The 28,000-nt window shown below is 39.8% G+C and overlaps 2 protein-coding genes across 3 annotated transcripts in view; one reads left to right on the forward strand and one right to left on the reverse strand.

The window, feature by feature from the left end:
• Positions 1 to 6,749, reverse strand: part of ATP6V1A (ATPase H+ transporting V1 subunit A) — a 42,950-nt gene extending 36,201 nt beyond the window's left edge. The window contains exon 1 of the mRNA XM_083351436.1: positions 6,473 to 6,749. The gene's annotated coding sequence lies outside the window, so the exon portion shown is untranslated. The remainder of the gene's footprint in view (positions 1 to 6,472) is intronic.
• A 7,747-nt stretch (positions 6,750 to 14,496) lies between these two features.
• On the forward strand, positions 14,497 to 27,750 carry NAA50 (N-alpha-acetyltransferase 50, NatE catalytic subunit). 2 transcript variants are annotated; one of them, XM_083355067.1, is made up of 5 exons: positions 14,497 to 14,713; positions 21,936 to 22,069; positions 24,644 to 24,763; positions 25,170 to 25,236; positions 26,528 to 27,750. In XM_083355067.1, the coding sequence occupies exons 1-5, from the start codon at positions 14,706 to 14,708 to the stop codon at positions 26,706 to 26,708; spliced, it is 510 nt and encodes a 169-aa protein (XP_083211193.1). In that variant the 5' UTR covers positions 14,497 to 14,705; the 3' UTR covers positions 26,709 to 27,750. The 2 variants fall into 2 exon arrangements, with proteins under 2 accessions (XP_083211193.1, XP_083211192.1); XM_083355066.1 differs by having other exon boundaries at positions 14,579 to 14,713; positions 21,933 to 22,069.
• Positions 27,751 to 28,000: the final 250 nt, after the last annotated feature.

Here is a 28,000-nt window from a genome sequence, read left to right on the forward strand (position 1 = left end):
ATGGACAATCACTTAGATATGAGCCAGCAGTGTGCTGCAGCTGCCAAAAAAGCCAACACAGTGCAGGGCTGCATTAACAGAGGGATAGAATCAAGATCACGTGAGGTGTTAATACCACTTTACAATGCCTTGGTAAGGCCACATGTGGAATACTGCATCCAGTTTTGGTCACCAGGATGTAAAAAAGATGTTGAGACTCTAGAAAGAGTACAGAGAAAAGCAACAAAGATGATTAGGGGACTGGAGGCTAAAACGTACAAGGAACAGTTGCTGGAATTGGGTATGTCTAGTTTAATGAAGAGAAGGACGAGGGGAGACATGATAGCAGTGTTCCAATATCTCAGGGGCTGCCACAAAGAAGAGGGAGTCAAGCTATTCTCCAAAGCACCTGAAGGAAAGACAAGAAGCAATGGATGGAAACTAACCAAATAGAGAAGCAACCTAGAACTAAGGAGAAACTTCCTGACAGTTAGAACAATTAACCAGTGGAACAACCTGCCTCCAGAAGCTGTGAATGCTCCAACACTGGAAGTTTTTAAGAAGAGATTGGACAGCCATTTGTTTGAAATGGTATAGGGCAGGGGTAGGCAACCTTGGCTCTTTTCAGTTGAAGTCCACGAGTCATAAAAGAGCCAAGGTTGCCTACCCCTGGTATAAGGTTTCCTGCCTGAGCATGGGAGTTGGACTAGATGACCTCCAAGATCCCTTTCATTATTATTATTATTATTATTATTATTATTATTATTATTATTATTATTGTTGTTGTTGTTGTTATTGTTATTATTAAATTTTATTATGGTCACAGTCACAGACTAGCATTACAAATAAAAGCATTAAAACAATACTAATAGTAAAAAATAAAAAATAAACAAAATGATACATTAAGATTAGCCACAATCAGAAAAACTATTTGGTACTGATTTGATAACAGTAGTTGCCCTGTGAAAAACAACAGTATTTCCTGGATATTTTATGAAGTGAGGTGTTATAAACTAAGTCCCTGAGCCCTTAGAGAAGATGCAGTATAACAGGATGTGAGCTGTAGTTTCAATGGCCCCTTGTCCACAGGGGCACAATCTCAGCTCATATGGTATTCTTTTTGTATGGGCCCTACCAAACTGCTGTGGGAAGTGTGTTGCAGCACATTAAGGTTAATGGCCTTCGGATTTTGGGGAGAGTTGTTTGATATAAATATCTCACTGCTGTAAAAGGGGGGATTTGACTGCTCAAAAAAACGTTCTTGTAAAGAGCAGCCCAATCTTGTTAGTTTTCCAGATCTTTAACATGTTGTTTGAGTGCACTAAGTGCACACTCATACCCCATCATCAAAAGCACTTCCCTGGACAAACCAAGATACTGGAGTGTTTGTGAGATGGTCCTGAACCACACTGATTCAAAATTGACTTCTATAAGAAGAGAACTCAAACCTCTAGGGGAAAAGAGGAGTTTTAACTAATGTGCAAAAATGTAAATCCATGCACCTCTTTCAATTTTGACTAGTCTTGCCTCCCACCTGTGTACTTACATTTGGGACACTACCTGAAATATGGCTCTCATTAGGAATTTGGACTGCACCTTTTCCAGAGGAGTGTAAAAGAGAAGTAAAGTCCCAGCTGAACACCGAAGATTAATTGTACACGAGCCTTTGCTAACTATAACTTCAGTGCTAGTGGAATATACTCCTCTGGGAAAAAATATTTTTTTTGCTGTTTTGGGGCATTTTGGATGACATAGTTTTGATGTGCACTGCGTTTAGTAGAGCTATAGGTTAAAGGAAATGTTTAACTATACTAAAATTTCTTTAGAATTATTTTTCCTTCTAGTACAATGGATTGTTTGAATTTCGTGCCATGTGCACTGGAGAAATGCTAACATGTTCACATTCAGAAAAGACACAATACAGTATTAGATTCTTGACAGCTGTCTCACAAGAGACCAGAAATAATCATGCTGATTTATTCATTCTTCCCAACTCTGACACAGACAAACTACTTAAAATAGAAAAAATGATTAATAGTGAAACATCCATGCGTGATCTCTGTCAGTCTGAGGCTCTGAATTGTTCCATTCTGCTAAATGATAAAGTAACATCAAAGTCAATTTTCCAAAGCCAAATTAAGAGAAGAGTTTATGGATTTTATAAAAAATACTCCATAATCTAATCAGTATCTTTGGAACTAAATTAAATAAGAGGAACATGGAAGTGAAGTTGCCATTTCTAAACCCAGCAACAGCCTCTGATATTCAACAAAACAATCTGTTACTCCAATTTCAGCAAGTGTAAGATGTGTGGACCAACTTCCAATTTCCCCAGTGTACATGGCTTAAAATTGCCAAGGTTGAAAAACACTCCTCCTTAAAATCCAATTGCATTTGGAATTTCCAAATATTCCACAAAAGGTAACAAAATATCCAAGTCACAGAAGGGAAACCATTAATACTGAAAAATATTCAACATGGACAAAACATAGATCTTTATTAATCCGCAGACACTATGAAAGTACAATACATAAACTATACATACTATCAAAACATAACCATCTCCTTTCACAATAAATTTGCAGAAAAAACCAGATTCATATGTAGGCATCTTAAAGAATCAAGAATATACAACCCATTAAAACCAATATATGGATAACATGACTCTACACAAGACCATTTATATAAGAACAGTCTCCACCAAAAAGACAACTATGTGAACACAATACTGCACATAAACAAAAATGATAAACCTTAACAAACCTCCAGCTCATTAAAGAAACTTAAAAATTTTAAACAATGCTGACATACCATGCTAAGTCATGGTTTACTGAAAGAATAGAAATGGCTGGATTCATACAGCATACTAAACTATACAATATTATTTACAAAGTTCAGTGGCTGGATTCACACATACACAAAAGCTTGGTTGCATGGTAATTCTTGAAATCTAAACAAATCCCTCAATAAACCAAAAGCACACTCACAAACACACAAAAATGTATTTTTACAAGGCTGGATTTGAGGGGATATCCTCTGGCTATTAACAAAAGAAACTGAGATAAAATAAATCTAGAATTGATTTTACTAATTTGTAAGCTGATTATATTCATCTACAAGGATTACACAACATATAATAACACTAGTGAGTAAACAATGGTTAATACAGCCATTGCTTATTGCATAAGAGGTAATGCTGGGGTTTGCAGAATATGGAATATAAATTATCTAGATTTATAATATGAATACACCACATTTTAGCTTAAGAGGTTCTGTGAACTGAGCCTCTGGATTCACGATTAAATGATTTATTAAATAAACTCCAATTGCCTTACACACACAGCACTGTAAAACTAAATCTGACAAGACGTTTTTCAATAACACTGTGCTAAAATAAATCTTGGCTTAGTTCACAATTATGCAAACACAGCTCTAGACTTTCAAGTTAAGCAAGAAGAAAAAAAAGCAAAAAGTTCCATTTAAACAGCATTAGTGTGCCTACTTAACCTGCAAGTTTAAGGAAGCTACAGGTCTATGTAAAAACGTAAGATAGAAAATATTGAAAAAAGCTTATTTTATTACTACCACTAACCAAAATACAAAATTTACCACCCTGTCAAGGTTTACATATTGTGCTTAACTATTATTTGTCAGATAGCCCCAAAAGACTCTGTTCATTAATCATGGGAGGCCAAAACCAGACTAATTATAACTTAACATAGTATGCAGTGTGGCATGTAACTTAACAGTAGGAAGTAGATGGGTGTAGTCTCAGAATCACCTAAATGGGGAGGGAAGTGATCAAAACATTTTTGCCTAGTCCCACAAATAACCCAGTTCTGTGCCATGAGGAGCTCTATATTGCACCAAGAAGCTTAGTGTGTGCCAGTGCAACTTAGGAAATCATGGTGCTATCTATATGAGAATGCAGGGGTGTACCCATAACTATCATGTTGCTGCACTCTGGATGAGTAGTAACTTCCAAGTAGACTTCAAAGGCATCCCATGTAAAGTGCACTCTAATAGTCCAAATGGGAAGTGATCAAAATATGAAGTAACCATGAACTGGCCCGCCCAATCCCAGAATGGATTTTTGCAAAAGCTTTCCTAACTCTAGCTGCTAACTGCTCTTTGAGCAAGAGCTGAGAATCCAAGAACTTCTCACTGGGGAAGAGGTATCACATCTAGGGTTTATAGTGGAAGGTCCACAGATTTGAAAAAACCCTAAGATCCACAGCCATTCAACCCTGCTAGAATTAAGCAAAAATTGTCCACAACTTCCAAAAACAGGGCAAGAACCATTGCTGTGAATTTTCATCTGAAATTAAGATACATATAGGAAGTGTAAAGTAACTCAGAAAATAATTCTGAAGAAAATATGCCAGTAACTCATATTTGCAAACTAAAATATAAAACGCTAAAGAATGATTGGAACTTTGGCTCAAAAAAGCTAAAAATAAAAAAAGATTTTTTAAAAAAAATATCATTAGTACAAATATTAACAGTGTTTGCCCACGTTTGGGGAGGATGGTAGAATACCACAGATGATGTGGAAAGGGGATTTTCCTCTATTTCCACTTTGCTTTCATCTCCTCAATGAACTGATGACTGATGAAAGACCAAGGCTACTGTACAGGTAATCCTGTACTTAAACCACAAGTTAGCCCAAAATTTCTGTTGCCAAACAAGACAATTGTTAAGTGAGTTTTGCTCCATTTTACAACCTTTCTTGCCACAGTTGTTAAGTGAATCACTGTAATTGTTAAGTTAGAAACAGGGTTCTTAACTGAATCTGACTTCCCCATTGACTTTGTCAGACTGTTGCAAAAGATAATCACATGACCCCAGGACACTATAATTATCATAAATCTATGCTAGATGCCAAGAGTCTGAATTTTGATTATGTAACCATGGGGATGTTACAATGGTCCTAAGTGTGAAAATGATCATGTCACTTTTTTTTAATACTGTTGTAACTTCAAATGGCTATTAAATAAATAAAATGCTGAAAAAAATCTCAGTGTCTCATGATTTGGCAAGGAATTAATTTTTCTATAATAGAAAACTAATAAGTGAATAAAATATAACTGCACAATATATTAAAATAAAGTTAAGAAAAAAATAAAAACCATCCTATACTTTGGAGCTTGGTCTTTTTCTCGTAACTGTATGACATGGGAAACCAGTCTGAGAAGTCAGACTTCTAAGATACAGAAAAAGAATTATTAGTCTTGCTCATGCAGCATGCTTTGTCATGATGTGGCTTGGTTAGTTTTAGTTCCCTGTTTCTGTTCCTGTAGTTACAGCAATTACATTATCAGCATGACAAAGAAAACATACATGGGGTTTGGAAAGAAGGAATACTGGTGGGAAAACTGGTAACCGTATGAAAATTGGGTGGGAGAATTATCCAACAGAAAGATAAGCATTCAAACCTACTTAGCTATTCAAAAATGACTTGGATACTATTTGACATAGCTGTCCCCAGTCTCACAAGGACAGCATTTTGTTCATTTGATTATATCACACCCAGTAATTTGGTAAATCAGTTGGCGGGAAGATTTCATGGGGCTCTATTTGCAGAGACTTTGCCCTTTCAGATGCAGTGAAAGAGAAATTCTTGCTCATGTCCTCATATGGTATCCCACCCAACATGTGCTCTGATCTGCCCAATCATCAAATCTGAGGCTCACACTGATGAATTTTATATTTATTACTTTTTAAGGCATGTTAACACCATACTCACATAGTCAAATATCTTCATTGTGGAAAACTTTAATTAGAATTTGAAGTAAATTGTAGAAAATCTGCACATTACGGTTATCCATATTAAAACCAAAAGAGGCAAAACAGAAATCTACGCAAAGGAAACTTAAGGACAAGAGCAAAATAGAATATCTACCTGCTCCTTTGACCATTTAATCTCTTTTTTTGTTTGTTTCTCTATTTTAATAACAGACAAACCTCAGCAATTAAGAAATTTACTAAGGAAAAATTTTCTGGGCAAAACATAAAAGAGCTAAACGCAACTTCAAAATAAAGGCAAAAACAGTCAGTGAACAAATCTCAAAACAATTAACCGTCGACGTATTTTTCTCAGATTATCACCTACGAAAACATACAAAAAGCTACAGCTTACTAGATTCGGTTGGACGCCGCTTGGTTTAACATGAATCAAGCTGAAGTATAAAGAACACAACACGGAAACCAACGGAACGAATGCGAAGAGAAAGAAATAGCCGGCACTATTTCCCATCCCTGACTAAAAAGGCTACGGCAGGGGTCTTCAAACTTGGCCCTTTTATGACTTGTGGACTTCAACTCCCAGAATTCCTCAGCCAGCAAAGCTGGCTGAGGAATTCTGGGAGTTGAAGTCCACAAGTCATAAAAGGGCCGAGTTTGAAGACCCCTGGGCTACGGTAATGAGACCCTGCGGAGGAACTGGCTTCACGGTATGAATGAACCAGAAGCGTTTTGTCACAAAGAGGCTCACCCAAACAGTAATTGCTCCGAGGAAGGAAAGAAGCTTTTGGCCAAGCGCAGAGGTCAGCTCCGGCCAAAGACGGGCGGCCACGGAGTGAATGGAAAGAAAAAGAAACCCCTGGTCCGGAAGGCTCCCCTCCCTCGACGGAACTGCCCTCCGGGGAAGAAAGCACCACCTCGGGCGAGCGAGAGCAGCAGCCCACGGGACACGCCCGTTCCGCAGCGCCGGCAGCAGCTGACCGCCCAGCCACCAATCGCGGCGACCTCCCGCTTCCCTCAAGAACGACCTTCCCCCGGTAAGTCCAACGCGCTTGCGCCAAAGGAAGTGACGTCAGGTGTTTTCCGTTTGCGTTGATCTGCGGCCTGTGGGTTGGGTCCGTGTTTTGTATAACAACGAGAAAGCTGTTAAGGCTAGTGCGTCGTCGTCATCGTTCCTTGTCCTTTTAAATTCACACAAACGGAGAGGATGAAAAACAGCGGAAAGACTTCACATGTGCACCCGGTTTTTTTTAATAAACCGGTGAAGGGATTTTATTGTGCTTATGATTTTATTATGTTTAAAATTGATACTAGTAGTGATATTTTGTAATCACTAAAAGCCAACATGGGTTTGTCAAAACCAGATTGTGCCAGACAAACCTTATTGCATTCTTTGACCAAGTGACAAAACTAGTGGACCAGAGGAATGCTGTGGATATAATTTACTTGGACTTCAGTAAGGCATTTGATAAAGTAGATCGCAACCTACTACCTACTACTTGATAGATAGAAAAATGTGGCATTACCACCAGATGGATTTGTAACTGGCTGACCGGCCGTACTCAGCGTGTGGTCCTCAATGGAACCGCATCTACATGGAGGGAAGTGAGTAGTGGGGTGCCCCAGGCCTCTGTTCTGGGCCCAGTGCTCTTCAACATCTTCATCAACGATTTGGACGAGGGGATAGATGGGGAACTCATCAAATTTGCAGATGACACCAAGCTGGCAGGAATAGCCAATACTCCAGAAGATAGGCTTAAGATACAGGAGGATCTGGACAGACTCGAACACTGGGCACTATCTAACAAAATGAAATTCAATTATGAAAAAAGTAAGGTTCTGCATTTAGGCAGGAAAAATCAAATGCACAGGTATAGTATAGGTAGTAGTACCTTGCTCGATAATAGTAACTGTGAGAGAGATCTCGGAGTCCTAGTGGACAATCACTTCAATATGAGCCAGCAGTGTGCTGCAGCTGCCAAAAAAGCCAACACAGTGCTAGGCTGCATTAACAGGGATAGAATCAAGATCAAGTGAAGTACTAATACCACTTTACAATGCCTTGGTAAGGCCACAGCTGGCATACTGCATCCAGTTTTGGTCACCACGATGTAAAAAAGATGTTGAGACTCTAGAAAGAGTACAGAGAAGAGCAACAAAGATGATTGGGGGACTGGAGGCTAAAACATATAGGGAACGGTTGCTGGAATTGGGTATGTGTAGTTTAATGAAGAGAAGGATGAGGGGGGACATGATAGCAGTGTTCCAATATCTCAGGGGCTGCCACAAAGAAGAGGGAGCAAAGCTATTCTCCAAAGCACCTGAAAGCAGGACAAGAAGCAACGGATGGAAACTAGTCAAGGAGAGAAGCAACCTAGAACTAAGGAGAAACTTCCTGACAGTTAGAACAATTGATCAGTGGAACAACCTGCCTCCAGAAGTGGTGAATGCTCCAACACTGGAGGTTTTTAAGAAGAGACTGGACAGCCATTTGTCTGAAATGGTATAGGGTTTCCTGCCTTAGCAGGGGGTTGGACTAGATGACCTCCAAGGTCCCTTCCAAATTATTATTATTATTATTATTATTATTAATAATAATAATAATAATAATAATATTCATTGCATTATAGTGGAGTGTCAAAATCAGTTATAATTGACCTAATATTGTAAAAGTAAACCATGGCTTAGAAATCACTTCTAAATTCTAACATGCTGAACTAAAAATAAACCAGGTTTTAACTAGATATGTCATATCAACCTTGACATAATGTGATTTGTTAAATTGGCATACTTTTGATAAAAACTAATAGTAAGGAAAAAGCGACGCAGTGGCTCAGTGGGTTAGGATGCTGAGCTTGTCGATAAAGAAGGTCGGCAGTTTGGCGGGTTGAATCCCGAGTGCCACGTAACAGAGTGAGCGCCTCTTACTCGTCCCAGTTTCTGCCAACCTAGCAGTTTGAAAGCACGTAAAAATCGAAGTAGAAAAATAGGGACCACTACGATGGGAAGGTAACAGCGTTCCGTGTGCCTTTGGCATCTAGTCATGCCAGCCACATGACCACGGAGATGTCCTTGGACAAGCACTGGCTCTTCGGCTTTGAAACGGAGATAAGCATCGGCCCCTAGAGTTGGAAACGACTAGCACTAACACATGTGCAGGGAACCTTTACCTTTTTAATAGTAAGGAATATGTCAGATAGATAGATAGATAGATAGATAGATAGATAGATAGATAGATAGATAGATAGATAGATAGATAGATAGATAACCTTTATTGTCATTTTTTACTGTAGACATAATGGCACACATTAAAAATGAAGTTCAGTTGCTTGCTCTCAAAGTTTACACATACATAACACACATTTAAACATACTATATACAACGTATGTATAGACCTACACCCTTACATATACTTTCAGTGAAGTGTATGCATTATGTGAATTAGATCTGCTTTTAGAGAATACAAATAGCCTAAATTACACTAAACTCCAAACAAGCAAATCAAATTATGACTGTTTATTATTAAGCCCAATAGCTGAAGCTGAACTTTCACAAACAAACCTATGAATTATGTTATATGAATACAATTGGATTTGAAATGAAACCAAGCAAACCAATTTTTTGGCATATGTGAACCAGGTCAAAGCTGATTTGTGCAATACCTTAAGCTTTGTTACATTCAGAGAGATACCACTCCAGCTAACTTGAATATTTAGGATATATAAATCAGCGTGTTTATAATTAAAGTTTAAGACACTAGCTGGATTACGTTTTATTGCTTATGTTTGCATTATATTTAATTCTAACATGATGCAATCACTCTCACCCAAAGTTCCAGCAACTTCAACTCTCTCTATCACTTCTCAATTAGTAAGAATTAGGTCCAGTATAGCTTTTTCTTTAGTTCCCTCCTCTACCTTTTGGATGACAAAGTTGTCAGCTAGGTTGGTTAGGAATTTGTTTGATCTCCCACTTGCTGCAGAGTTTGTCTCTCAGTTGATATCAGGGTAGTTAATCCCTTTACTACGTACATTTGTTTCCTACATACATTTGTTAGTTGTTTAGCTAAAAGTTCATCAATTTCTTCTGCTTGGTTGGGTGGTCTGTAGTATACACCTATGGCAATGTCATTCTTTTTTCCTTTTATATTGACACATATGGATTCTAGGAAGGTCTGTAGCTATTTTCTCAGGTCTCCTGGTTTGTGCAGTATACAGATCCTTAAAGGAAGACAGGCTGGTTGCAATTCTTTTTTCTGCAGTTCTAACTATCCACTGAAGTCTATAATCTGTACTGCTTGGTTGCTGTGCCAAACCAGACAGTTATTAATGTACAAATGACAAACTCAATTCCTCTGTAGAACTATATCAGCAGATTCTTCAGCAGACTGATGCAGGAAGAACATTCTTTGTTGGGCTTTTTTAATGATGGTTCTAATGTTAGGTGTCCATTTCAAGTCCTGGGAGTTTATAGAACCTAGAAACTTGGAAGTCTCTACTGTTGATACTGTGTTGCCTAATATATTACAGGAGGCAGTAGAATAGGATAGCTTCTTCTAAAATCTACTATCATCTTTACAGTTTTAAGAGTGTTCAGCTCCAGATTGTTTCAGCTGCACTACAGGGCCAGTTGATCTACCTCCCTTTATATCAGGGGTGTCAAACTCAATTTCATTGAGGGCCGCATCAGCATTGCAGTTGCCCTCAGGGGGCCGGGTGGGTGTGGCCTGGGTGGGCATGGCCTACTGGGTGGGCGTGGCTAGAGTGCGTATGACCTTCTGGGTGGGCGTGGTCAGCTCTACATAGTTCGCATCAAGGGTGCCTATGGGGGCCTGGGCAGGAGTGGGACAGATCTGGGGGTCTCTGGCAGGAGGAGGGTCTCTGGGCCAGGGCCAAGGCAGTGGGGGCCGTTCCCTCACTGTTTCCAGGATGGCTTCGCGGGCCGCATGAAATCACTTCGCGGGCCGGATCCGGCCCCCGGGCCTTGTGTTTGACATGTCTGCTTTATATGCAGACTCATTATTGTGTCAAATGAGACCAATGTCTGTTGTATCATGTCCAAACCTGAGTATTTTAACAGAGGGATCCTTTGAAATACAGTCACCAGTATAGAGAGAAAAGAGTAATAGAGAAAGCACACAGCCCTGGGGGGCTCCTGAACAGGCATTTGATATGATTTTACCTAGCTTTACCTGCTGCTTCCTATCTGTTAGAAAGCTTATAATCTATCTGCAAGTATTTATTTATTTATTTATTTATTTATTTATTTATTTATTTATTTATTTATTTATTTATTTATTTTTGGGACTTATATGCTGCCCTATCTCCCGAAGGACTCAGGGCGGCTAACAACAATAACATACAATAAATACAGAAGTTAAGATAAAATTAAAATTAAAGGCCCCTGTACAATAAATTAAAATTAAAATAAATTTAAAAATTAGAGTTAAAAAATTAAAAACATAATTAAAATCCCTGTCAGTCCAGGTCAGCCAGGTGGAAAAGGAGTGTTTTGAGGCCGCGGCGAAAGGACTGGAGATCTTGGGCCATCCGAAGCTCAGGGGGGAGCTGGTTCCACAGGGCTGGCGCTCCCACAGAGAAGGCTCTTCCCCTGGGGGTCGCCAGCTGACATTGTCTAGCCGACGGTACCCTGAGGAGGCCTTCTCTGTGTGAGCGTACTGGGCGATGGGAATTCGTTCCCAGCAGCAGATGGTCCTGCAGGTATCCCGGGCCTAAGCCATGTAGGGCTTTAAAGGTAAGTACCAGCACCTTAAATCTCACCCGGAGGGCAACCGGTAACCAATGCAGCTCACGCAGGAGGGGTATAATATGGGAGTATTGGGGTGCTTCCATCACTACCCGTGCAGCAGTATGATCAGGTACAGCTTGTTGAGTCAATTTAGAGAGAAGGATTTCTGGAATCATGGTGTTGAATACCGAGCTAGTCTACAAAAAGGACCGTTGCATAGGTCTCTGGGGAGTCAAGATGTTGTTAGATGTAGTGCAGTGCCATATTGCCAGCATCATCTGTCAATCTATTTACTGTACACAGTAAGCAAACTGCAAGGGGCTTAGCAGTAAATCCGTTATGTCATTTAGGTGGGCCAGCACCTTTCCAAAGTTTTCATAACTACAGATGTCAAAACAATCACTCTGTAGTAATTCAGCTCCTGAATGGAGGGTTTCTTGGGCACCTGGATGATAGTAGAAAGTTTGAAGCAAGAAGAGACATAACAGATCTCCAGTGATTTATTAGAGATGTGGGTAAAGATGGGGGGCAGTTGATCAGGTGCTTTTCCACGCTTTTGTCTGTGAAATAGACCATGCACATCTTTTTCTGTGATCACCAGAGGTAGGGGGGCAAAGAGATGGAGTCAGGTGTAGGAGACTATTGTTGGTATATCTGACAGTCAATTGCTCTCAAACTTACGGTCATTTGCCAGTTGTCAATTCTCTTCAGCAAGGTGTAGGAAGAAAAGTCTTCATCATAGTTCCATCCAAGCTGGGGATAAACAACATGGTGACTGCTTTGGGAAGAGGGTTACAGTTTATTGCAGAAGAAAGCCAGACAGGAAAATGGATCCAACAGAAAAGGACTGACCACATGTGGATAGTGGGTTTTTATACCCCCTGGACTCTATTGTTTGGAGTTATTTCCGGTTCCTGTTTTGAGGCTGTTTCCTGTGTGTCCTGAGTCCAGTTGTGCCCTTCTAGGAATCTTGCTGGTTGTGGGTATGTCCCAGCCCCTGCTTCCCTGGGGCTGGAGTATGTAGATGTTAGGCCTTTGTCTTCCTAAGCTTCTAGCTCCAACCTTCTTGATGGCTCACATTTGCATGTCTATAGAACTGGTTTTCTGCTTGTGGGGAAGGAGACCTGAGACTGTTAAGAAAACTGGGCATGCTTTCCTAGTTCTTTAATTTCTTTTTAGGAAATATATTTTTCTGCCCTTTTAATATTTCCTTCTCTGGGTACCTGACTTCCCTCAAAGGTAAGGAGGTTTGCTGTAGCCAGTATTATTTTAAAGGCTTTTCCATACATTTGCTGGTTCATTTATTGATAGCTGATTCCTCAGCTTCTCTTTGCAGCCCTGATCTCCATTGTTAATACATTCCTGGCCTGATTGTACAGCAATCTTATTTGTATATTATCAGTATATATTAGATATACAGCAATCTAATTTGTATCTATGGTTTATTAGGTTTATCTTATTCTTATCTTAATAAGAATCATGGTTACAAATTATAGATAAGGTATTTGTTTAATTTAAAATATCCCTGGATTCAGGCCTATGTTCCTTTAATATATTAATCAGTGAAATATTGTATATTGTGCTTAGCCGTAACGTGATTGTTTGGTTCAGTCACTATGTGATCTCATTCACTATAATTTGTAAATTGTGACCTATCCACAAGATAGATTAGCAAGTCTGAAAAACGACTTTTGTATAAATTTGTAACTAAACGTTATAAGCTACAAATGCATTTTCTATAAATCCAAAATATTCAGTACTTCAGGTTCTGACGATGCCTTAAATTAAAGCCACAACCTAAACAACGTAAAACGTCACCGGGTTTTTTTCTTACTGTATGGTACAAACACAACAATACATATTAAGCAGAAGTACGGGTTTTATTTTAGGTAAGCAACTCTTCGTGGCCATGTAGAGGTCATCCGAATGTTTGTAGTATAATTATGGCACATCTACTTTATTAAAGTAGATGTACCATAATTATACTACATACTTTACTACATACATACTACATACTACATACTTTATTAAAGTTTACTACATACATACTACATACTTTATTAAAGTTGCCTTGGAAGAGTGAGGAAGATTCTCAGGGATGACTCACACCCTGGACGGTATCTCTTTACTCTCCTACCATCCGGTAGGAGATATAGTATAGCCAGCCGTACCAACAGGCTGAAAAATAGCTTTTATCCGTGGGCTGTTAGGCTTTTAAATGGGATATAATCTTATGCAGAATTGACTTGGGAGGCCAGTGTGTGGTGTAGTTGGTTCACATGGTGTGGTAGGACGGAGGGTTTGTTGTCACTGTGTGTTGGGGGGTGAGAGCGGGGGGGGGGGGAGGCTCAGCTAATCTCAATGTACACATGTTGTACTTTGACAATAAATGTTTATTTATTTATTTATTAAAACCTTTTTTTTTTCCAAGTGAAATGCGCATCCCATTTTGGTTGTCTTTTTGTTAACTCTTTCGAAAAAGAGAGAAGAATACGTTCCATTTCGCCTGAAAGGTCCTACCACATATTGAACCCTGAAATGAACCGTGTAAATCAGGGGTCTTCAAACTTGGCCCTTTTAAGAGCCTTGGTAGAGCAGTGGGCTAATGCCTCCTTAAGTAACACCAGCTGCCTGCCATTAGTGCAGGTTCGAGTCCCACCAGGCTCAAGGTTGACTCAGCCTTCCATCCTTCCCAGGTAGGTAAAATGAGGACCCAGATTGTTGGGGGCAATTAAGCTGACTTTGTAATAATGCCGCTTGGGGTGTGTGTGAAAGCCCTAATAAGCAGGCATATACATAGAATGAAGGCTACTGCTAAGCTTGTAAGCCGCCCTGAGTCTTCGGAGAAGGGCGGGATATAAATGGAATTAAAATAAAATAAAAATAAAATAAAAATGACTTGTGGACTTCAACTCCCAGAATTCCTCAGCCAGCTTTGCTGAGAAATGAAATGAAAGCGCGATTCGCACGCCCTTCACAGCCAATCGTAGGGGAGGCCCCGCGCTTGCGTGACGTCTAGCGTAGAAGCGGACCCTGTCTGCGTCTGAAGCGGGTGGCCGTCGCACGTCACGCCGCGTCACCCTACCTCACGTTGGGTGAAAGGTTGAGACAGGCAAAGGGGTGGGGCTACGCGCAGACTCGCGCGGACGGTCGGAACGGCCTGAGGCCCATGTGGAGTGGCGGCAGAGGCGGCCTGACTGCCCCTTCTGGATCGAGATCTTGGGCCCTCAGCAGCCATGAAGGGGTGAGTGCGGGACCGGCGCCGCCGCCTCTTTTCCCTCTCTTGACATCCGTGGGGCGGCTTCGAGGCGAATGGGGGAACCCCGGGTTATTATCTCGCGCTTTTAGCGGCGACGGCGTCTCTTTGTTTCTCGGCTCTAAGAACTGCTAGGAGTCGTTCACCTGCCTTTTTCAGGGGAATGAAAACGAAGCGGGCTGTGCTCTTGGCCCCAGGGAGTACGTAGCCTGATATTTTGGGAGAGAAGCGAGGCGCGGTGGCGGGGGAGCGGGAGGCGAGCTTTTTGAATTCGGTCCCAGGAAGCGTGCGCGGAATGGCACCATAAAGGGAATCGCCTCCCAATTCAAGGTGTATCGCACCGGTAAAAAGAAGAGCCTAGCCTCCTTTAACAACGGTTGGAGCGCCAGAGAAAGCTCTGAAAATGCAGAATTCCTGCACTTCAAATAATTTTAACACGTTGGGCCATCCCAGGTGCCGAGCAGTCAGTTTTCAGTAATCTGTGTAGCTGTTTTTAGTTACATAACATAGTCTTCTTGGTTGCCCTGGAGAGAAGCTTAAGATCATAATGTGAGATAAAAAGGGGGATAAAGATTGAACTCAGTAGATTGAAATATTATTGAAATAAAATAGGTTTGGTGGAACGCCTCAGCATGTATCTCTCCCTTTACTTTGGCTTCTTGTGGCTTAAAAAGAACTAACAATATCCAGAGCACAAGTGTTTTCCACTGCTGAGGAGGCAACTTTGTTAATTCATAAGGCAAAATTAAGGTTTTGTAGAGTGTTATATCTTCAGATTGGAAAGCAAGGCAGCTCTCAAATGTTTGAATTTTACTATTTTGAACATTCAGTTCTGATTCTAAGTCACTTCATAATTTAAACAATTATCCTCTTTCAACAGGTATAATAGTGTACACCTCATTCAAAACCTGAGAAAAATGTACCATTTTACCCCAGTTATTCTGTTATATGCCCAAAGAGACCTTTGCAATAAGAATCTTTTAGTACCATCCATATTTCATGTGTCTCATCACAGCCAGAAGGTTGACAAGAGATTACTAGTCTTTCAAACAATTCAAAGGTTGAATCCTTTAAAGCTCAGTCTGGTATCTCATCAAGCAGACAAGAAGCTGGTCTTTTCTTTCTTGTAAAAGGCAGTCTTTTGGAATAATATCCTTGAGATAAAACTAACTATATTCCTTGAGACTTTAGTAAAAAAGATTTCCAGAAGGATGAAGCTTCACTTGGCAGAACTTTCATATTATACTGACCAGGCTTCTGGCATGTTCCAGCAGCAATGCAAAAGAATAAACAGCACTGTAATGGATAGCACTACCTTCAGCTTTATATCATACTTCAAAGACTGAGTAACTTTATGGCTGAGATTTCACACCATGCTTACTTATCTTAGCTGTAGTTTATTAATTTAACACTAAGCTGCAAACTAAACCACTGTGGGCTGAATTTCCAAAATATAGTAAACTAAACTGCCTTGATTTATTCAGTTTGTCAGGTAAACATAGCCCCTGGGGCATTAAATCAACCAAAGATCCTTCTTTTATAGAACTGTGCCTGAACAATGATTAAGATCCCTTATTTGAACAAGAAAGTAACAAATACAACATTTAAAGTTTTGTTGAATACTTACGGTAATAAAATAAGGTTCTCAAACTGGAAGTTACTGATATTTTTGGTTGAGAAAAAATTCAGCTCAGATGTTTCTGAAGAAGCTTATAAATACAGAATTGATTTTAAATTGAATAAGGGTATATTCATCAAGAAAGTTACACCAGAATTTGAAAGATTACAGTTTTAATGTTATGAAAAAAACTTGATCAGGATAAGGAAGGGGCATTTAAACTTGGCACAGGATTTGCTTAAAGATGACAGCATATATTGACTTCATGGTACTATAAAGCATACCAAATAATTTTTTCTGCACTTTTCAAATATATTTTCATAAATTATAATGATACTGGACATTACAACACAAGAGACACCCTGACCTGAGGAGAAATGCATCAAATATTTATGGAAATTAGACCTAGTAGAATAATAATATCTGAATAATAGACCTGCTAATTTTGACTTGGAAAAGTGATAGCTGTGCATGATCAGAAGAAATCATGCCCAGAAAGGCTTAACCATTTAGAAGTTTGAGATTATGGTGGATTTAGAAATAACTATTATAGTTAAGATGTCATTTCTAATCTTACTTAACTCTGTTTTTATTCTGCCTTCCAAAAATATGGTATTTATACCCTGATTTCCTAAGGCAGGGGTGTCAAACTGCTGGCCCGTGGGCCGGACGTGTCACAATGAAACTGCACCCACCCCATTGCCGGCAATGGGGAAAATGTTCCGATACGTCACATGACATCGTGAGTTTGACATGTCTGTCCTAAGGGAACAACGTAGTGAAGAAAATATTTTTATTCTAATGTATATTATCAGATGATGTATATACCGATGTTGATACAATATAAATTTTGATAAAAACATGGTATATCATGGTGTCACATCAGACTAGCAATTGCTAAAAAAGTTCATGGATTAAATAGCTACAAAAATACTGATCATTTTGTAAACATTTTACCAGTACTGCCTTTCAAATACATGATACTTACATGAAATATTGTTCAGTAACCTGACTGTTCCTTATCCACTCAATCTCATAAGATCTGTTGAAGCTTCAAACTTTTGTGGTAGTAATTGTAGTAAAACAATTAGAAACTTGTATGCCATTTATGTCATTAGATTGTCTTCTCTGTCTTCAGGTATCTATTCCTGTTATCTGCAACATAGTGAGTGATTCAATGAGGATAGTATGTTTGACTAGTTCATGTAGGTCTTTCTCCCTTCATTGTGGTCCTTTTACGTCTAATGAGCATGTCATTGACAACATGTTTCATCATTGATGGAAGTTGTCTGGGGAAGATACTGTGTTCTGCAATGTTTTGTAATTAATATGGTTGCTGCAATGAATGTAAGCTATAGTTAGGTACACCAGCATTGTACTGTATCTGGAATATGCAATTTAAGGTAAAGGTAAAGGTTCCCCCGCACATGTGTGCTAGTCGTTTCTGACTCTAGGGGCCGGTGCTCATCTCCGTTTCAAAGCCGAAGAGCCAGCGCTTGTCCGAGGATGTCTCCGTGGTCATGTGGCCGGCATGACTAGACGCCAAGGGCGCACGGAACACTGTTACCTTCCCACCGTAGTGGTCCCTATTTTTCTACTTGCATTTTTACGTGCTTTCGAACTGCTAGGTTGGCAGAAGCTGGGACGAGTAACAGGCGCTCACTCTGCTACACGGCACTCGGGATTCGACCCGCCAAACTGCCGACCTTCCGATCGACAAGTTCAGCGTCCTAACCCACTGAGCCACCACGTCCCTTATGCAATTTACAAGTTGTCAATAAATGAAAATATTTGTAGCTCAGGGTTGAAATGAAGGGTCCTTGATGCTCTCTGAGCTTGGTTGTTTGATGATGTTACCTAGTTTGAGTAAAGAAACCTCTTTAAGAAAACAACCAAGCTCAGAGAGCATCAAGGACCCCTCAATTTATAAATTATTTTTGAGTGAGAAATGAAAAGTAGTCTTAATGCATTTTATCTTTCTTGATGCTTTTTATTTCTTAGGTTCTCTCTTTTGTCTTAAAGTTACTATTACTGGTGGTTTAAATGAGATTTTAAAGCTGTAGTTTAATACTGCACAATTATATATGGAAGCAATCCACTAGTTATTTATTGATTTTTATTGAAAAGTATAGTTCTGTTCTATACTATGTTATATTTAGTGCTTTATTTGTTTCCATGTGTGTATATGTCTATCTGTACTTGTATGTTTTGAGCATCTGAAAGGAGCTTATGGATGCAGCTGTGTTATGTGTATGCTGGCAGATACAACCTCTGGAACTGCCTATCCTAGCTATAAAGTGATACTCGGCAAAGGTATCATAACGTAACATTCTCAGGATCACTTAACTCACAAGCACTTCCTTAACACTTATCAGACATCCTGATTCTTTCTAGTTTTTAAAATTCAGTTTTAAAAGGGACATAGTAAGCTGTGAAAAAAAGAGAATTAACATCCAGAATAATACTCATTTCCGAAAGGCCTATGATGCCTCATGAAGTGGGCAATGTTTGGGTGGCTGCACTTTGGAGGCAAAGGAGATTGCACTATGAGTAGGGCCACACCTTATCTGTATGTAGAACTTTGTTACAAAGATGATTTTGGGGGGGGGAACCCTATACAGCATTATTGCTTTTCCTTAAATTCTTATTTTTTTTGTAATAGAATCTGCTTAATTCAAAGCATTGTCATCAATGGGCATTGCTTATGACTCAGTGCAATTAACATTAAACTGTCAATCTGCTGTTCAAATTAGTGCTTTTGAGTAATAATGGCAGAAAAAATTGTGACCTTTAACTGCAGTATTTATTTAAAGGCCTTTACTTAAGTATACTTTTAAGTAAAAGAGTTTAGCCTACTTTAACATCAAGAAATCCTCTAGAGCAGATATGTCAAACTCGTGACATCATATGACGTTGCACAACGTATCGGGACTGTTTTGCTATTGCCAGGAGCAGCTTCCGTGTGACGCATCCAGCCTGTGGGCCGGCAGTTTGACACCCCTGCTCTAGAGAGCTATAATCAGAAACTTCCGAACTTACTTGAAATCAGCTGCTTATCAGAAGTTAAAATTCCTGCTTTTCCCTGAAGATAAGACATTTTCAGAGAGGGAAGGAGGTGTGTACTATTGAATGGAAAGAAAAATGTTCAACATGTACCATTTCTTCATCTTACCATTTACGTTACTGACTTCATTTTTCAGCTGATAGTGTAGTATCATCTACAAATTTGTCTTTGTTGTTTTACAGTATAACAGCTTTCGGAGAGATAGAAGCTGTTGAAACAAACTCAGCAAATTATCTTAAAACAACTTTAAGGGCAAATATAATTATCATAAATAATATGATGTTTCATTTACCCTAACTTTTTATTTTATGTTTTTACAAATCAACTGTAAAGTTGATTCTGACATACTGGATAATATTTACTAAATAAATTAGCAGTGGGTGTCATTGGAAGGAACAGAGATTAATCTCTCCGAGAGAGATAATAATGTGATAATAACAGAAAAGGCAGGCTGAAACATTTTTAGCCTTTTTCTTTCAGGCTGAAAGAGATGGAAGAAGAAGGCCTCAGAAAGGCATAAACAGATTTTCAGTTGTTTACTGTTTTACTTTCTGGGTATTCAGTGCTCCCAGAATCTAGATGATCTATCCTAGACATACTATATTTTGTACCAAACTCTCCACTCGTTTCCCCCCAGTTATCTCGGAACGCCATTTTTGGACATTCTCTTCTTCCATCTGCTCTTTGGAAAGTTGCACTCTGAAGCATGCACTGGAAGAAATTCTTCCTCAAATAGGGTTTGTCTATAATTATTAAAATTTATAATGTAAACTTAGACATTTCATTCAATCAGTAGTGTCATAAAATTGGTTCATATGCTGAAAGATACTTAGCTTTCTTTGTAAAGTGACATGTTTTATTATTTTTTATTTGGTCAGCAAGAAATTTTTTTCAAAATGAAATGTGTGTATGCTATCCAGTTGTGGAGGAACAGTATCTTTAATGGGTTTCAGAGAAGGTTGGAAAAGAGAAGCTGGATCTTGGCTTATTCTTCTAGACTGATGAAAATCAGATCACTATCTCTGTTGTTCAGTTCGGAGAATTGGGTTCAGATCCAAAATTGTCAAAGGAAGAAAGGCGGGAGAATGTAATTCTAGTGATACTGTAGAATCCTTTACAACCTTTGTTGCTATCATCCATGGTATACCTTTAGAGTATTTGAGGTAGCTGGGCATTGGAAGTACTGTTTTATTCTGCTTTTGGAAAATGAAGATTATTTGTTTAATTCACAGGGGGAAGGGGTGTTCCGCAAGTTGCATCTTGTGTTCCATATAATTTAATATCTATATTAACTCAGCAGGAAATGATCGTGTATAAGTTTGAAGAACTTATTCTTCCTGAAAGCTCAGAACTGAATATCTAAGCAGTTCTATATGTCTCCTGACTATTAAGGACTTGATTGGGGAATAGAAGTTGAAGCTGATTTGGGACAAGACAAATTGTTAAGGTTGATTCTGATAGATGAACTTCAGTGAATAGACTTGTTGTGCATGGGGTTGCATGGCCCTAAAAGAAACAGGTTCAGAGTTCAAGGGTCCTCCTGAATTGATGCTGGACAGCTTATGTTGGGATTTTGGTACCCTTGCCTGAAGGAGAAACCAGACAATAATTCAGTGTAAGAGATCTATATGTACAGTTGGAATTGTCCTTGAAAATGACTTGGAAATTACAACTGACTTATAATGCAGTAGCATAGGTAATAAATATTATTTCTGGGAGATATGAGTTTAATTCTGATTGAAATAGTTACCCAAATTGGTACTAGCATTTAGAGCATGATTCAGTATGCTCATCTTATTGTCCAAGGCCATAGCATAGTCCAAGTTATTTACATCACTGTTTACTCTTGTACAGTTTATTCCAGACCTTTTGCAACCCTGATCGCAGAATGCATCCACCATTGATTTAAAAACATCTAACATTTCTATTGCAGAACCTTTATTGTAGAACAAACTGTCATTGGAATTGAGGCATTAATATAGTGCAGGAAGACTGATCTTTTTAGCCAGAATGTTTAAGTTGTTGATAGTATACAACAAGTTAATTGTGATGTTAATAGACACCAAAGCCATTGAGGATTGGGGGACTTAAGTATTTGCCAAATGAAAAGAAACTGGGAACTAGTGACATAGAAATGTCATAAGGATTAACAGTATTCTGCGTTAGACATGAAAGCCAGCTGGATTTGCGCCAGTCACCTCTCTCAGTACAACTCATCTCACAGGGTTGTTGTAGGGCAAGCAGAAGGAAAAAGGAGTATTTAGATATGTTAATAATGACAGTCAAACAAATAACAGTAACTGTGAGTTATTTCATATATTCTAGGTTCTGTTCTTGCTAATCAGAATAGCCACAGTTCCTTTTCTGAATAAGAGTTCAGATTTGTTTTATATAAAATTACAAAGTCTCTAACAGAATTATATTTAACATTTGAGGTATATTGAAGTGGTCTCTCCTATTAAGTCATATGTAATTTAATAAAAATGAAATTCCTAGAGTATTGAGCATATTTTGATTTGTTCCAGTAGCCGGATCGAACTGGGTGATGTGACGCCACACAACATTAAGCAGTTGAAGAGGTTAAACCAAGTCATCTTTCCTGTCAGCTACAATGACAAGTTCTACAAGGATGTGTTAGAGGTCGGCGAGCTTGCCAAACTGGGTATAAGTTCTTGATTTTTATTTAGTGGGTTGGAGCTAAATCATCTAATGCTATATATGTTATTGAACATATTTTTTATATTTCATATTTTAATTGTATTTCACACGAAGCTGGACACAATATTGGTCTATGTGATATTTTACATTTTTCGACTGTTTTCTCAATCTTTAACTGGAATCTGTATTTCCTCTAACCTAAGACTATTTATTATTCCATGTCCTGCACACTGGAATAATTAGACAACATATCATATCCTCCTATCTTCTTCAATACCTCTTCAGGTACTGTTTTGAAGCCATAGCGAGTAATTATCTTTCATCCAAATCTTTACAGTCTCTAAGGTAGACTACTGCAATATACTCTTGGTTGCTATAATTGAGTATTCCATCTAACATAAAAACAACATTCCATTTTTAGCTTTTCATCACGGATTTTTGATTGATTTTTAGTATATTAAACTGAAAACCTATGAACCAGGACGGGTTGGCAAGCTGAAACAGTGAAAGAGCCACTCGGAACCGGTTCCCTCACAAAAGAAAAAACTGGGAGCCGCAAAAAAGAGTGCGCATGCGCAAAACAAGAGGCTGATCAGCGGCCCTGTGTATGCGTCCTCCCAGGAGCTCTGGCAACTCCGTAAGGCCAGCCCTGAACTTCACAAGTGGAAATTGAGGGAGATTGCCAGGAACACGAGATCAGTGTGTCTCAGCCCGCGCTGATCTCGCCCTTCTTGCAGTCTCCTCTCTGTTTCAGCTTGCTTTCGGTTACTTTTCTTTCGGGGGATCCAGCCTCTGCCACCCCCTTCTCTCAACAGCTGGATGCCTCGAAAGAAAAGCAGCCGAAGGTAGCAGCTCTGCAAGTCTCCGCCAAGATAATGGGGCGTCAGAGGCTGGATCCCCCAAAAGAAGTCTCCGCTGAGATGAGAGAACGGGGTGGCAAGCCGCCGAGAGAATGGGGTGGTGGAGCGCTCCGCCGAGAGAATGAGACTTCTTTTGGGGGATCCAGCCTCTGCCGTGCCGAGAAAACAGCAAGCTGCCCCATTCTCTCAACGGAGCGCTCCACCGCCCCATTCTCTCGGCGGCTTGCCACCCTGAAAGAAGTCTCCACCGAGACGAGACACCGGGGTGGCAAGCCGCCGAGAGAATGGGGTGGTGGAGCGCTCCGCCGAGAGAATGAGACTTCTTTTGGGGGATCCAGCCTCTGCCGTGCCGAGAAAACAGCAAGCTGCCCCATTCTCTCAACGGAGCGCTCCACCGCCCCATTCTCTCGGCGGCTTGCCACCCTGAAAGAAGTCTCCACCGAGACGAGACACCGGGGTGGCAAGCCGCCGAGAGAATGGGGTGGTGGAGCGCTCCGCCGAGAGAATGGGGCGGCTTGCTGTTCTCGCGACACGGCAGAGGCTGGATCCCCCGAAAGAAGTCTCCGCCGAGAGAATGGGCGGCAAGCCTCCACTGCCCCATTCTCTTGGAGTGCTCTACCGCCCCATTCTCTCGTTTCGGTGGAGACTTCTTTCGGGGGATCCAGCCTCTGCTGTCCCTTCTCTCAGCTGGGCAGCTGAGAGAAGGGGGTGGCAGAGCTGGATCCCCTGAAAGAAGTCTCCACTGACAGAATGGGCGGCAAGCCTCCACTGCCCCATTCTCTCGGCGGAGCGCTCCACTGCTCCATTCTCTCGGCGGCTTGCCGCCCCATTCTCTCGTCTCGGCAGAGCCCAGCTGAGAGAAGGGGGCAGCAGAGGCAGGATCCCCTGAAAGAAGTCTCCGCCAAGAGAATGGGTGGCAAGCCTCTACCGCCCCATTCTCTCGGCGGAGGCTTGCAGAGGTGGCGACGGAGCTGCCTGCGCAGCTCCCCAAACCTCCGCCACCCCATTCTCTCAATGGGACTTTTTTACTCCCACTTTTTTTCCAGAATGGCGGAGGAGGACTGGGAGCCACAGGGGATGGCTTAAAGAGCCACATGCAGCTCCGGAGGCGCGGGTTGCTGACCCGTGAACCAGGAGCTCATGAGTCCTAGTCCTATCTTACCTGCGTGACTTTAGGCCAGTGGCTGTCTCTCAGCTCTATGAAGGAGGTAAGGGCAAATCACTAATGAAATCTTGCCTTCTTCAGGGACTTTGCCCAGGCATTCATTCATCTGCCATCACACACGCGCGCACACAGACACACACACACACACACAAATATCTATCTGTATCTATTTTTGGAAACGTCTTTCCATTGTCCCATTGATTATACCACTTTGTTCTACGTTGATGGTCTTGAATGCTCCTTTACAAAATGTATTTTCTGCACATAAAAAGCTAGTAATCTGCTTGTTTTTGATGTCCAGAGTTAATTTTTTTCCTCAAAATAACTGCAACCTTTCTAACCAGCCTGTTTCATTGAGTTTTAGGGCTTGTTTGAATTGATTCAGTTCAAAATTTGAATTGACTTAAAATATATGATATGAAATTTTAAAAAGTCTTGTATCTTATTCATGCACCTTTTTTCAGTATTTGTTGCAAAGAATAAAGGAACAATATGTATATATATGAAACTAAAGTAAATATGCTTTCTTTCTGTTCCCATTTCTTTTTGATAGCCTATTTCAATGATATTGCTGTGGGCGCAGTGTGCTGTAGAGTAGATCATTCTCAGAATCAGAAAAGATTGTACATCATGACACTTGGATGTCTGGCCCCTTACCGACGGTTAGGAATAGGTAAGGCTCTAGCAAATATTCAGTGGCCTTTATTTGACTCTTGAGCTTTAAAGTGTAACTATTTCTGTACTCATTCCAAAAATGAAATAGTACAAGATGCTGGTGTACAAGGAAAAGCCAAACTTCATATATCATATGAAGAATAAGTTTTTAGAATGGAAGCAGTTACTTATTAGGGTTATTTATCAAACTATTAACTTGCAGCTAATAAATTCAATAATTTAACATACTTGATGCTATTTTCTAAAAGCGTCCTTAATTTTTTCTTTAAATAATGAGCCCAATCTCAAATATTGGAGTTGAGATTCTAATTTCAGAAGCAGTGTTGCTGGTCTTGGGATTACAAAATTTGAAAAAGACTAGAAATAACATGGTTTTCTTTTGTACTTTCTCAATTCTTTTTCAGGAACTAAAATGTTGAATCATGTGTTAAACATCTGTGAAAAAGATGGCACCTTTGATAATATCTATCTGTAAGTAAATACTGTTGATTTATTCAATACAAGCATTGGGGGATTTAATTATTTGTGTTGATTTTTAATTCTACTTATTACTGAGAGAAGCATAAAAAAACCCAGATGTTCAAAGAATAAGCTTAGATCAAGAATTGACCAACTTTTTCTGTGACAGGGCAGATCCCACTCTCCTCTATAGGTGCAGCTGGCAGGTCTGTAGGCCCAGGAGTACTGTAGCCATCAGTCAGTGTGGGCATTGTTCCAGTCTTCTTCCACCTTATTGTCAACATGACCCACTTATACCTGGATTACCTATTAGTTTGATTAACATTGTTATCTGTGATCTTTCCATAGAAATAGCTGTATATCATTGGAATGAAGAGTGCAACAGACAATTCACATTTTAACATTCTCAGAGTAAGAATAGTAATGGTTGGTTTCATTATTAAAGCTGAAAAGAGTACTACTTCTATGGGAATTCTGAACTGTAGTTTGAAAATTTAGGAGAGGATAAGGAGAGCCTTTGTCAGTTTGGTCATGTTTCGGAATCAAAGAATGGGGTGGATTGAGCCTAACTGTGGTAAGCTTCCTTTGTAGGCTTACAGGTAAACCTTGACTTACAACCAGAATTGTGATGAGGCATGCCTATCTGGGTTGCAGGGCCAGGCCAGAATTGTGCTTTGCCTGGAAAAAAAGAAAAAAGCAGCCCCAGAGCTGTGGCGTATCCCAGACCTCCTTGTGCTGTGCTTCCGGGCTGGACTTGGGGCAAAAAGCAAAATGCAGCCCCTGTAGCTATGCCGTAGCTCTGGGACTTCTTTTTGCTTTGCTTTGCTTTGCTTTTTTCACAGCACGAAGGCCAGCCCCAGCCTGGCCCAGGAGCATGGCGCAAAGGGGCTTTTTGGCATGTTGCATCTTTGGGGCTGTAAAAAGCCCAGCCCAACCCCAGCCACTTCAGCAGTCCAGCTGGGCATGTGTCATCTGCGAGAGCAAGAAGACAAAGACCAGCTAGGGAGACAAAGCAGGAACTTTCCTCCTCTACTGCTGGACAGAGATGGTTATCTGATCTTTCTTCTTCCAAACTTGCCATTGCAGACATGAAACTGCCAAAAAGATTTACTTTTTTGTTATGCGGTTTTAGTGTTGGGAAAAATGCTTCTTACCCATTACATTCACAAGAGTATTGATACAACTTGTTTGGTAACACCCATTTTCTATATTTTTCTTTTCATTCGTTTTTCTGATGCCTAAATGTATACTTTGCTAATATGTGTAACCAAATTCCAGTATATTGTTTCTTTTTTTGTCCTAGGCATGTTCAGATTAGCAATGAGTCAGCAATTGATTTCTACCGGAAATTTGGATTTGAGATCATTGAAACAAAGAAGAACTACTACAAAAGGATAGAACCAGCAGATGCGCATGTGCTGCAGAAAAGCCTCAAAGCCCCCTGTCTTGGCCAGAACACAGATATGCAAAAATCTGACAACTGAACAAAACCCAGGAAACCCTTTCTTGCACTTTCTTGTCACCAAATAAGGAAAGAAGGCCTGGAGTTTTGGTTTTTTGTTCCTTTTTCCTAATACGTGCTGTACCCTGTCCAACAAATTAATAACTTCCTAAGGATTGTCAAATTATTGTGTGTTTTTATTTTATATCTCTACTTTGCATTCTTTGGGATGGAAATAGTACTCAGTTTTAATGGGGGGAGGGAAAGGAGGCTTCATATGGTCTTCCAAAGGTCAGAGTTTTCTTCAGCATGTGTGATCCTTCTGTTTTTCTGATGAAGGACAAAGTTTAAGCAATACCTTGCATCAGTGCCATATTGCTTTTCCAATTTGGAGGTTATTTCTGTCTAGTTCTGAACTTGATTTAGCAGGTTTGGCCTTGTTGATCTTTGGAATATACACAGACATCAGTCTTATGGGTAGTTTATTTGTACTAAGTTTGGCCAGCTGATGTCATGTACCTTGACAGGTGTAGGTGACAATCCAAATGAGTTATACCATCTTTCCCTCTTCCTCTGATAATATACATTTCATGGGGAAAGGAGAACATGCCTTGGCTCTAGCACAGTGGAGGAACAAAACATTTAATATTGTTAAAGGTGACTATTTAAAAAAAAGCTTTGTTCTGAAAATGGTTCAGCTGGTTTGCTGAAATTAATTACTCAAGACAGAAGATGGTTAAAACTGTATTTTTCTTACACATTTAAAGACATGACTGTCATCTTTGAAAAAGGAGTGTTGTAGAACACCAAGAAGCACGGCTTATTGGGGGAACCTTGTAAAGATTCAGCAAATACCTGGCTTTCTCCTAACAACATACGAGAACTGTAGCCTACTTTGCTGAGCTTTTGCTTTGTATTTTGTTATGCTCTTGTTTGCAACTTCAGTTTGAGCTTCTGGCATTCAGTACTAAAATGTCAGATTCAGTTTATTCTTTTCATTTGGGGAAATGTAGCCAGTTGCAGTGGGAAGATTCTACCCTATCACTTAAATCAATATTAAAATGTATTTCTTTTCTGTTTTTGAACCTGAGCTGTATTTTCCATTTTTCTGCTTTGAAAAAGAAATTTTTGGGATTGTGTGGTTATAGTATAATCTTGCTATTGGATATTTTAATTTCATTGTGATTAATTGGAAGCAAAGGAAACCAAAATTGGGAAAATTCAAGTAAGTTGCATTATGAAGCATTTAACTGCAAAGGAAATGAAAATGCTAGAATCTTCATCATTCCTTACAATCCTAGCAGAAGATCCTGAATAAGTATTGGATCCATACAT

The sequence above is a fragment of the Vipera ursinii genome, assembly GCF_947247035.1.
Source record: "Vipera ursinii genome assembly, chromosome: 2".
NCBI classification, from domain to species: domain Eukaryota; kingdom Metazoa; phylum Chordata; class Lepidosauria; order Squamata; family Viperidae; genus Vipera; species Vipera ursinii.